This window comes from Astatotilapia calliptera, chromosome 11 (genome assembly GCF_964374335.1).
Source record: "Astatotilapia calliptera chromosome 11, fAstCal68.1, whole genome shotgun sequence".
NCBI lineage: Eukaryota > Metazoa > Chordata > Actinopteri > Cichliformes > Cichlidae > Astatotilapia > Astatotilapia calliptera.
Genome location: NC_137432.1, coordinates 32,899,090 through 32,911,153, shown reverse-complemented (window position 1 = coordinate 32,911,153; position 12,064 = coordinate 32,899,090). Strand labels below are relative to the sequence as shown.

Genomic DNA, 12,064 nt, shown 5'->3' with positions numbered 1-12,064 from the left:
AACAGAGGAAAACACAGGGCTTACACAGGGGAGTAATCAGGGAATGGAAAATAGGAGGGAGACACAACGGGGAGGGTTTGGGCTAACGAGACATGGGGAGCAAAGTTAGACACACTGACATGAGGCACAACATTTCACAATAAAACAAGAAACAGGCATAGACCAGGCACTAAACCGAACCTATACTAAACAAGAGACACGACCTAAGACCAATTTTATTGTTTATTTTATTTTAACCTGCTAAATATGGGACAGACTTGACTGGGGAAAAGAAAGGGGAGAAAGAAAGAGGGAAAGAAAAACAGCGGGGAAGAGGAATGGTGATAAAGGGCAAAAAACCAAAAACCAACAAAATAAGCAGACAGAGAATACATATATCGGTCACCTGGATCACCTGTTGAGAAAGAAAAAAGAGAAAACAAGCAGAAAAAAAGAGCAAATATAATAAACAACATCATTACGATGATCTATGGGAATATAATAGTAAATATTAAACATTATTGTGCAGCACGTAAGATCGACAGCGCACAGTGTGCTTTGAGGTAGAAGCCAAAAAGGGTGTAGTTTGTGTGTGTGAGCACCCGTGTGTACACCTGTGAGCATGAACGCGCTTGTATTTAAAAGGTTCCTTCATGTAATGATCTGCTAGAGGATGTGGGGAGCCACAGCCCCGTCCTCCAGGGCTTGAAGCAGGTATGGAGGAGATCAAGACTCCAGACATCCAGAGGCCCTCAGCACACAAGAGACCAAGGAAGACCAACAGAGGGGCAGCTGCGCCACTATTCCAGAAAGAGCTGAGGAGAGCCCCAGATGAGGGGTCACTCAGCAGCCGCGGAGCAGAAGCCAGGGGGAGTTGCAGTGACGTGCCCGTGCCCGGCCCCACAGAGCCTGGGACAGCTCACAGAGAAAACTGCACCCACCCTGTCATCCACTCATCTTCCAGACTACACAAGACAATAGACGCCCAGGCTGAGATCTTCCTCCACCTCTCCTATATCTCTCCCTTCTGCAGAGTGAGTTCCTGAAGAGAGGAGACCTCTTGCAAGATGTAACAGCCTCCCCCACCAGTTGAAGAGCCCCCCAGATGGCTCGATGCACTGGCGGTACCCTGCGCCAGGGCTGGGCCCCCATACACCCACCCGCCTGCAACCCCAGCGACACAACAACCAGGACCCAAGCCCCCAAGGCCCAGCCAAGGCTCCAGCCCAGAGAAGGAGCCCTCCAAGGAAGATGCTCCTGGGGAATCCCCCGACGCCCCAAGCCTGTCCCTACCCCTACACCAATCACAACAGCGAAGGTGGGACCAAACTATGACCCCCCCCCCCTCCTCCACTAGGTGATGGAGCTGATCAAAGGAGCCCAGAGCAATTGATCTGATGTGGTGGCAGAGGCCGTATCAAGACTAATGTAATCTAATAGATAATTTCTATATTGGTTAGAATTAAGATTATTTTTATTTTTCCAGTTCATGAGGACTGTTTTCTTGGCTATGCATAGGGCAGTGAAAATCATATGGGCTATATTCTTTTCTGTAGTGACATTATCTAAGCTGCCCAACAAACACACTAAGGGGGAAGTTGGAATGTTAAATTTCAGACACTTTGATAAGTCTTCACATATCTCGCGCCAAAACTTCTGAACTGGTGGACAGAACCAAAGAGCGTGGATATAATTGTCCGGTGAATTGGTTTGGCAGTGTGAGCAGTTGTTGGTAGACGTAAAGCCCATCTTGAACATCCGATGACAGGTATAGTGCACTCTATGTAGTATTTTGTATTGAATTAATTGAAGACTGGGATTTCTAATTAGATGAAAGGTTTTTAAGCAAATCTGAGACCAGAAGTTTTGGTCTAAGTTAACTGATAAGTCCGCTTCCCATTTTGCAATAGGAAGTGATATTGATTCATCTGTTTTAGAAAGCATTCTGTATATTTTGGAAAGTAATTTTGGGGTTTTAAGAGTAAGAAATTGTACCACACTTGGTGGTGTTTGTAGTTCAACTTGACCCGGTTTAAATTTCTTTTTTTTACTATGGATTTAATTTGTCGATATTCTAAAAATCTTTTCTTGTTGATCCCATATTGTGTAACTAGTCTGTCAAATGAAATAAATTCTGTTCCTTCTAATATATGTTCTAAATATTTGATTCCTTTACCACTCCAACCTGGAAAGTTTATCATATTATTGTTTTGTAATATGTCAGGGTTGTTCCAGATAGGTGTACGTTTGCATGGGATTAATGAAGACGCCGTCAATTTTAGAAACTCCCACCATGCTGTCAGAGAAGAGCAGCATGGTGGGACGCTTTTGAAGCATTCATATCGTTGGATGTTTGAGCTGATAAATGGTAGGTCTGAAATCTATAGATTATTGCAAAGTGCTTGTTCTACATCTAGCCAAGGTTCATCTAAGAGGGTATGTTTTAGCCATCCTGAGATAAACTGAAGCCTGTTGGCTAAGAAGTAGTGCTGAAAGTTAGGCAGTTCTAGTCCTCCTTTATCCTTGGTCTTTTGTAGTGTTTTTAAGCTTATACGTGGGGGTTTATTTTTCCAAAGGAATTTGGACATACATGAATCTAGAGATCTGAACCAATCTTGTGGCGGTTTAGTTGGGATCATTGAGAATAAATAATTTATTTTTGGTAAGACCATCATTTTTATAGCGGCAACCCTTCCCATGAGTGATATGGGTAGACATTTCCATGTAGCCAGATCACCTTCTACTTTCTTTAAAAGTGGGATATGGTTTAATTTAGTTAGATCTGCAAGCTTGGTAGAAACATTAATACCTAAATATTTTATATTTCCCGATTGCAGTTGTGTAGAAGAATTATGGAAGGAGCCATTAATCAGGAGGACTGTAGATTTTGACCAGTTAATTGAGTAATCTGATATTCTTGCAAAAGAGTTTATCAATTCAATCACCCCAGAGATATTGGTTTGTGAGTTTTGGAGAAAAAGTAACACATCATCCGCATAAAGGCTGATTTTATGTTCCACGTTCTTGCATTTTATGCCCTTAATTACTTAATTCTGTCTAATTGCTGCTGCTAGTGGTTCAATAAAAATGACAAACAGTGAAGGGGAGAGTGGGCATCCCTGCCTGGTGCCCCTCAAGAGACAGAAGCTGGAGGATGTTTGGTCATATGGTTTGACACAAGCTGTTGGGGAATTGTATAATATTTTTACCCAGTTAATGAAAGAGGATCCAAAACCAAATTTGTGTAAAGTTGCAAAGTTTCAAGGTTTTTACTGTATGAGTATGTATGAGTTTCCTCGGAGGGCGCTCTCTGCACCGGGGCTGTTATTGACCGTGGCTGCTGGGTCTCTGGGGTCCTCTCAGCCTGGCTGGGGGGCTCCTTTGCCTCCCTCCTGCTGTGTGCCCAGCCTGGAGGCTGCGGTCTGTGACCGGCTCCCGGTGCAGACGGCTCCCTGTTATAGTGTTTCCTCACTTGGCTCATGCGAGCCCAGCCCAATTTTTACTCTTTAAGTGTGCGCGTGTGTGTATGTGTGTGTGGGTGGGGGGATATATGTGTATTGAGAGTGTGGGGAGTGAGTTGGAGGGTGGGGTGGGCTGCTTTTAACTATGTAAAGCACTTTGTGCTACATTTTCTCTGTATGAAAAGTGCTTTATAAATAAAGATTGATTGATTGATTGATTGAGTAGTCTATCAAATTAAGTAATCTACATGTATTTGTTGATGAGTGCCTACCTTTTATGAAACCAGTTTGGTCAGGATGAATTAAGAGGGGGTTATTTTCTCTAGTCTCTTTGAGAGAGCTTTGCAGATTATTTTAAGTTTCTACATTTATAAGGTCTACATTTATGGAGGTCCACAGGGTCTTATGGAACCCTGTGGACCTCCATAATTAACCTTAGTGTAAAGAGTACTCTTCATTTACATGAACTCATTTGAGTCTATTAGATTGATATTATTCAAACTCCAGTAGTGCTGTACCTATAATGCCTACAGCAAGCTCTAATCACTGTAACAAAATGTTATTTTCAGTAGTATTGACCAGTACCTGCACTAACAGGACAAGAACAGTGATTAGTCCTCTGTCAGAGGCCATAAGAAGATCATTTATAACCTTCACTAAAGCTGTATTTGTGATGTGATTAACTCTGAAGCCCGACTGAAATCATTCCTCTACAGAGGACCCACCTAAGACAGCTTTGTCAAGTGATGGCTTTGTAAATAACGGTTTAAATACTGCAAGCTTGAAGGCCTGTGGTACCTATCATTCAGCAAACATAGGGTGATCATATTTTACTCACTGCCATGCCATCATCACACAGATCCAACCATTCATACCTGCTGTTAAGACGTAAGAAGCTGTTGCAGTATTCACCAAAAAAATAGGTGTCACTACTAAGACAATATAGAAGAATAGAATAGAATAGAATAGAATAGAATTCATCTTTATTGTCATTGCACACGCCATATGTACAAGGCAATGAAATGCATGTCATACTCGCTGATACGAACAAGAAGAAGTCACAACTGGAAGCTTTTTTTTTTGCATCCTTTCTTTCCACAACAGTTGCAACATCTCACTCTGTGTGTCTGTATGTCCCTGAGTTTCAGTGATGGAGGTATAAACAGGCATGATCTGACACAAGTTAAAAAAAAATCAAGAGGTGCATGACTGGGCAACACACAATAAAAACTGTGTCGCACAACACAGGATGTTATGTGATACGTGAGACACCCATGACACAAGCCACGTGGCGAGCATAAAAACAGCCGACTGAAAAATTGTTGAGCCGAGTCGTACTGCCTTGAATTGCAACGAGTTAATCCAAGCAAGTGCTAGATGTTGTTTTCTCAAAAACAAATTTAAAAACTTTCCAATGCAAAACAGTCATAAATGCACACGTAAGGACAGAAAAAAGATACACAAATATATATTCATATATATATGTATATATATATATATATATATATATATTCGTGTATATATATATTCGTGTATATATATATATATATATATATATATATGTAGAGAGAGAGAGAGACGGTGTATAACTTTTCATTATCATAGTGTACTTTTTCTTACACATAGTTTCGTTGGCAAATGTCTGTAATCTGGCTTTGCTGTTACGCGCCAAAATATTCTAATCTGTAAAACTGTGTCTATTCTATGTTCACATTGCTCTGTGCTAGTCTGTTAAAGTACATTTATCATCCATATTAATCACTTCCCCTGATTTTTCTCTCGTCAGCCACTTCTTCAAGGCTCCTTGGTAAAAACTCTTCCATCAGATTGTTTTCTCCACGTTAGATGAAAAACAGCAGTCGTGTTATAACTCCTTAGCTTCTGGTTCATCTATTAAACAGAGAATATTCATGTTTCCATTTACTATAGCAAAACCATGAAGGTCCTAATGCGATGAAGTAGTTATTTCATGTCGCAATCTAAATAAACATATATATGATATACTCAAATTTAACTGCTCATCATTAACAAAGATCTGCATCACTTACTTGCTCCAGGATGTCTGCTTGCACCGAAGGATTACTTAGATCCAGCATTGAGTCCTGTGGGCTGATCCTCAGTTTAATGAAACTCAGCTTGTTCCCTAATATAAACAGATGTAAACAGAGTTAGTCTGGATCCTTCATTTTATACATTTCTGTCATGGAGAAAGACATAGATATTTTTTTTTCTATTTGAAATATAAATGTTTTATAAATTTTCTAGTAAAGAGTTTTACTCACTGCAATCACAGACGAAAGGATGTGTTTCTGTACATGCCCTGTCTCCCCATTTACCAGAGTTTACCTTCAGCATAGCAACACAGGTTTGAGTGCTATCAGTCCAGACAGTCTTGTCTGGGTTCCAGTATCTAAATGAGGAGTCAGTCTGGTCTGACCACTCCCAGGGGTCTCTGAAAAGGCCAACATACACTTCATTGCCATTGGCTACTTGCTGGACTATCTGGTACTCAGCATCATTCCTTAGACTGGTCAGGTCTGTGTAGTGTGTTCTGCAATAATCCCGAGCAGCAGTCCAAACCATGTTTTGTGTGTTAAGGATGTATTGATCTGCACCTTGTTTTGTTGCTGCAAAGTAAAATAAAATGAGCTTCACTGACTTTTCATTTCCACAAAATTCACAGTTAAAACATTTACTATGTAGCAATGGTCCTCAGGTTTCAGCCAAGAGAGTGTGCAGTGTGTTCTGTAGTATTCCAGAGAATCAAAGCAAGACAGTTTTTATGTACTGACAAACTACTGATCAAAATAAAGAGACAGGTTTTTTTTTTAATTTAACTTTAAACCTATTTACAAATATTACAGTACTAATCAAAGAAGGATAAATAAGATTTGAAAATAAAAAAGTGCCATTACATTTAGTGAAAACCAGTTTGAGTGTTTGGCACGAGCTTGATGCAATCACTGTATACACCACTTTTCATTTAATTATTACTTATTATTAAACACTAACTCTTTTCCACAGCCTGTCTTTTGTCTTGTCTTGTCTCCTTCCTCCCTCTGAAAATTTACCTATTTGATGGATTTCCATTAAATATCAGAGACACATTCTAACAGGTAACCATGAATTTGCCAGGATTTGCTGGGTTGCAGGCAAGGGAAGGACACAAATGCAGGACTCATATATGAGGCTCAACTGAAACAGTCGCTTTATTTCTGATACTCAGCGACCAGGAAACACTAGGCAACACTAAGACTCTAGAAGAGCGCACACACAGTCAGGTAAACAACAACGATGTGACAAGGAAAAGGGAAAACTGAGGACTTAAATACACACACACACACACGCACACACACACACACACACACACACACACACACACACACACACACACACACACACACACACACACGATAACAAGAGGACAAAGAGACAGAGGAAGCAAAACAGAACATAATGCACACATGATGAGAGTATGGCAAAAACAACTATTTAAAATGACTCACCATCAAAGCAAACTGAATATTTTTGGTTGGTACAGGACAACATATTCAGTTTCCCGTTGCTGGAAACTGCACAGTTGCTATTCGTTACTGAGCTCCACAACAAGTAGTTTCTTTCTCCCTCTTTGTAGAAGTCGTCGTCTGCCAGAGACCAGTGCCACCTGAAGGTCGTGCCTTTTGAAAGGCCAGTCCACACAGCATCATCATATTTATCTTTGACAGCTTCAAGTACAATTTCCATCTCTCTCATGTCATTAATGGTGGCCAGGTCGAAACATTGCTCCCTACAGATGCTCTGGGCTTCAGACCAGGTCTTTGGTGTTTGAAAGAAGACAAACTGGGGCTGGAGGCCATGTGAAAATTGAAAAGACAGGCCTGTGGAACAGAAATATATGAAATACTTAATGACAAGCCATTATAAAACCCACTACTGTCAGTAGTCAGATCTTTAAAAATCACACACAAAAACTGATATTTCAAAACTTTACTTAGAATGTAATTAAAGATGTTTACTGTAAAATTTGTCAACATTTCAGCAACATGTGTACCACTGAAAATTAAGTCTAGAACAAAAATAAAGTGGGTTTATGAACACTGCAGATCTGCTTAACAAACACTTTAAGGTAGAAGATTCAAACAATATGTTAAACCTAAAAACAATAGAAAAACCATGAGCTTAATTATCAGAATTTGTCAGATAGTCGCAATATATTTACATCATTAGATATTATGTTATTATCCAGGTAATATCAATTGTGGCAGTTGGCTCTTTCCAGCAGTGCCTTGTGTTAAAGGGGACAATTTAAAGTAATGCACACTATGTTTTCCACAAGTGTAGGAAAAACATATTACAATTGTCCTAACTATTTTTAATTTCATCTAAATCCATATTAAACCTAAATAAATGGTGTGCTTCTTTTTTTTCACAGCAGTGGAATGGGAGTGAATAGGGGAACTACTGACTGAAAGACCCTGTAGGAGCATTCCCCCCAAAGAGTTTTGGGTGAGCTCATTGTGAAACCTAGCCCCACCCTATCATGTGATTTCCTGAGGTCAGATGGCCTAGGGCAGGGGTCGGCAACCTGCGGCTCCGGAGCCGCATGCGGCTCTTTTTACTTATACTGCAGCTCCAGGTGGTTTGGGAAAATAAATTAGAAGTATTTAGCTGAAGTGTATTTTATTTGTGTTTAGTTCTTTTATTTTTAACTTGTAGTTCTAAATTGGAAGATTATTGTGATATTGAAATACAAAAATAAAATTATATTTTATTATTTTTCATTGCACAGAATAAGCGTCACACTCGCGGAAGCCGATGTACCCGCCGAAATGCCGTGCATTTATCGAGACTTTCAACCCCAGGTAGGCCAATTAGGGATTTTCGGATCCACATTATGTCAGCAGCTATTCTCCTCCGTGAACTATGTTAAAAACAAACACCGCTCACGCCTCACAGATGCAGTGGCGGGTCTAGAAAATTTTTGTTGGGGGGCCAGGTAGGGGCACAGATTTGGAGAAGGGTGGCAGATGTAATTGGCAGATAATGTTAAAAAGAAAAAAATTCTACCAACTGTTAACCATAATTCAATAATCCTATAAACCTAATAACCGAAAACGCTTTTAACTCTTATTAGAATGAGGTTTTAACCACTACGGTGCAAAGTATTTAGATACTGTGTTGATAAAGTACAAGAGATACAATCAGTGCTTGTCAATGTTTATTCAGCATTCGAGGACATCAATATTTGCATAGTATTTTTACTGACATATAGTGCACATATGTTTTGGGCAAAAACATTTTTGAATATTAAAATACGAACATTTTTAACATACAATTGGCAAATTAGCCAATGCCAATGCAAAACTTTATCTGCCTGTTAAAAAAGAAGATAATCTTCTTACAAACCGTTTTTTAATTTTGAAACAGGAAAAAAGTCATTTGAATGAAACCTGAAAGCAAGTAAATACTTTCTATGCTGCGTTATGATAAACTTTGGTAATATTGATGTATAAAGAACAACACTGGCTGATGATGAAATACAGTCAGCTGGCATGGTGACACTGCCAGTATTAACCTGCAGGGCTGGACTGGGACAAAAAATTGGGCATTTTGACTACAGACCGGCCCACCAGGTATTAAAGCCATAAAGCCTTTGAATGAAAACAAACGCTGTTGTGACAGTGATGTACACTGTCTTTTTGGTATATGTATGATTTCTATTCATTTTACGTCAGATAAAAACTTTGTTCGCAAGATTCAGAAAGTTATTTAATAAAAGCTAAATATTTTAAATGAGAATAAGAAAGAAAGGTATTTCCTTGTGCCCCCCTTTCCCTGTTAATGCCCTACCTGCCCCCCTGGCAAAACTTTGTTACCAGCTGTCAGCTACTTAGAAAAGGATCCTGGTGTTATTTGTCTCTCAGAAACAGTTGATAACTTCCCTTCAATTCATTCATGTCACCTAAAAGGTAAACCTGTTTCTCCATCACCTGTTCAGCTCTGATGATCCAGTAAGGACATCTCCTGGTTTCATCTGCATGTTTCCCTCTCACAACATATCCAAACCGATATCATGACCAGCAGCTTTTACGGCTGTGGCTCCAGCAAACATCAGCTGATACTAGAAATTAATATTAAATAAATTCTAACAACAGCTGATCAAGCTTAAACGTGCTGCTGTTGTTTAGCGCGACATCCGCTGATAAACAAACAAGAGAGAAAAGCCGATCAGCTGATCATTGATCAGTTTCATGATTGAAGTAGCAACAGGAGAGGAAGGGGGGAGAAGAAGAGAGATGATAGCAGGTTCATTCTATCATTCTGTCTGTATCTTCTACAAATCATACGAATACTGATGGAACCAAATGCCCGTCAAAGTCACAGATCAGCCAAAAGTCTGTAAAGAGGGTCCAGAGGAAGACCAGCAGGCTGAATTAATTATATTTAATTATATTTATTAAATATTAAATTATATTTTTGCCAAAATTGTATTTTTATTTTTCTTGATGCCCAGGTTTTTTTAGCTTTCACAAGGCAAGATTTTCACAGAGGTTAATGTCAGATGTTGTGATTTCCAGAGTCAGTTTGGTATATTATAAAATTTGTAATAGTTTTCTTTTTAAAGTGCTTTAATATAATAGACTATTGAGACCCACAAGTTGAAGACTGAATTTCCAAAAAAGTTTTCATTTTAATGTTCTACAATCAATTTAAGGCATTTTTAAAGGCCAAACTTAATTGAGTATCTCACTTTTACAGTTACGTTGTAGGTTTACAGTACTGTTCACAGTGTGTCACAGTTTTACAGTATTTAATGAAAATACTGTATTGTAAATGAATATACAGCAAAAGCACTTTAAGCAAGACTACAATCTAAGTACCATAAACAATAACAGTAGAAATACCACAAAGGATGTTACAGTAATACTGTAAATGGATAATACAGAAAAAGTGCGGCGCAAGACATTCCAGTAAAAATTAAGTGAATGAGATCACAGTAGAACTACTGTAAAAGGAACTACAGTAATGCTGTAAATGGAAAAACAGTGAAGATACTGTAAAGGAAAGTAAAACAATACTGTAAATAAAATATACAGTAAGATTACTGAAATTTGTATTTACATTACGTTACTGGCACTACGTTACAAGTAGCTCCTGTCAGTTTCACAGCAACCTCTTCACAGTGTAACCACTGCTGCTACCATGATATTTCTTGGATATTAACAGGTTATTACGTGGTACGTTTGTTTGTACGGTCTTGTTTCTGCCGTGTTACCCTACTATTACCACTTCATTACTGAGCTTTAATAGAAAATGCTAAAAAAAAAAGAAAAAAAAAAGCTACTTTTACTGAAATGCACTATACACTAAGCTAAAGATGTTTGACAAAACTTTTAACATTATTTTACAACACTAACCTGACAGCAGCAGAAGATGCATGATCCCCGCCATAGTTGCTATTCTTCTGACAAAGTTCTGCTGAAGGTTCCTGTTATATGTATATATATGTTTCCACCAGATACTACATTCTTTGTGCTGGTTTGCATTTCTGATCCTGATCATGTAAATGTTTCTCATCTAGAATGCAAAACAACCCTGTTCTTTGGTTAATTTAATGTCAAGGTAATTACAGCATTATACAGGGTGGAGACTTTGTTACTGATGGCAATGCTCCTAGTTCACCAAGAATATATTTTTCTTTCTCTCATTGGAGGATTTTATTTAAATACCATACATTACTATACTAATACTGTATTACATGCTAACATGCTAATTCATTAAACTTTTTAATTTTCAGTACATAACTAGGATTCCCAGATGGTGTTAATGCAGCAGGACTTATAGTACATAGGTTCATACTACAAAATCAGAATAAGGATAATTTATTCTTCCCTAAGGAAATTATGTGGTTATAGTTGCTTCAAGACAATAGAAATAGTAACAGACTGAGTTTAATTAAATAATACAACATAATACAAAGTTTACAAAATATAAGAAATTGCTCTAATATATATAAACAACTCAATTATAAAGTATAATTGAATATTACAGAGATATATATGGTGCATTTTACTCTAAACTGTAAACTATGAAACTTTGTTATTTGCACTGTAGAGCATGTGCAGAAGGGTCTAACTATTGCACTGTGTACATTAGATGGAGGAGTTGCCATAGTTGCCATTCTCCTGAAAAGTGTTCTGCTGAGGTTTCTGTCATTTTCTCTGCACTAGATACTATATTAGTTACGCGCTTTTGCTTTCCAGATCCTGATCATGTAAATGTTACTCATACAGAATGTAAAACAACCTTGTTTTCTTTGTTTATGTCAAGGTAATTGCAGTGTCCCCATCAGTGACAAAGGGCGGAGCTTTTGTCACTGATGCTACCAGTTCACAAAAAATTATCGTTTAGCATTCATCTAATTTCCTTCCCTCACTGGAGAATTTTATGAAGACTATATACTACTATATTAAATGATAATACTAATAACATACTATGTGGAAATATGTTAATTTAGTAAATAATTTTACATTGTCAGTACAAAAGTATGATTCCTAGATGGTGTTTGTCTGGCAGAATGGCATACTATAAAACCAGGTACACACTTAATTTCTGGATGCATA

The 12,064-nt window shown here is 38.3% G+C and overlaps 1 protein-coding gene across 1 annotated transcript; it reads right to left on the bottom strand.

The window, feature by feature from the left end:
- Nucleotides 1-4,754: 4,754 nt before the first annotated feature.
- On the bottom strand, nucleotides 4,755-11,139 carry LOC145431863 (lymphocyte antigen 75-like). Its single transcript, XM_080308140.1, has 5 exons — nucleotides 10,859-11,139; nucleotides 6,947-7,318; nucleotides 5,723-6,067; nucleotides 5,489-5,583; nucleotides 4,755-5,330 (listed from the first exon to the last, which is right to left on the bottom strand). Exons 1-5 carry the CDS (start codon nucleotides 11,016-11,018, stop codon nucleotides 5,235-5,237), a joined length of 1,068 nt encoding a protein of 355 aa, XP_080164266.1. The 5' UTR covers nucleotides 11,019-11,139; the 3' UTR covers nucleotides 4,755-5,234.
- Between the last annotated feature and the right edge of the window lie 925 nt (nucleotides 11,140-12,064).

What these genes read in the sequence shown, in the direction of transcription:
- LOC145431863 (XM_080308140.1), bottom strand. Translation starts at nt 11,018, where the DNA reads ATGAGAAACATTTACATGATCAGGATCAGAAATGCAAACCAGCACAAA. An exon ending in GCATCTTCTGCTGCTGTCAG is followed by an intron (nt 7,319 to 10,858) that starts GTTAGTGTTGTA and finishes TCTGTTCCACAG; the next exon opens with GCCTGTCTTTTCAATTTTCA. An exon ending in AAGCAGACATCCTGGAGCAA is followed by an intron (nt 5,331 to 5,488) that starts GTAAGTGATGCA and finishes TCTGTTTAATAG; the next exon opens with ATGAACCAGAAGCTAAGGAG.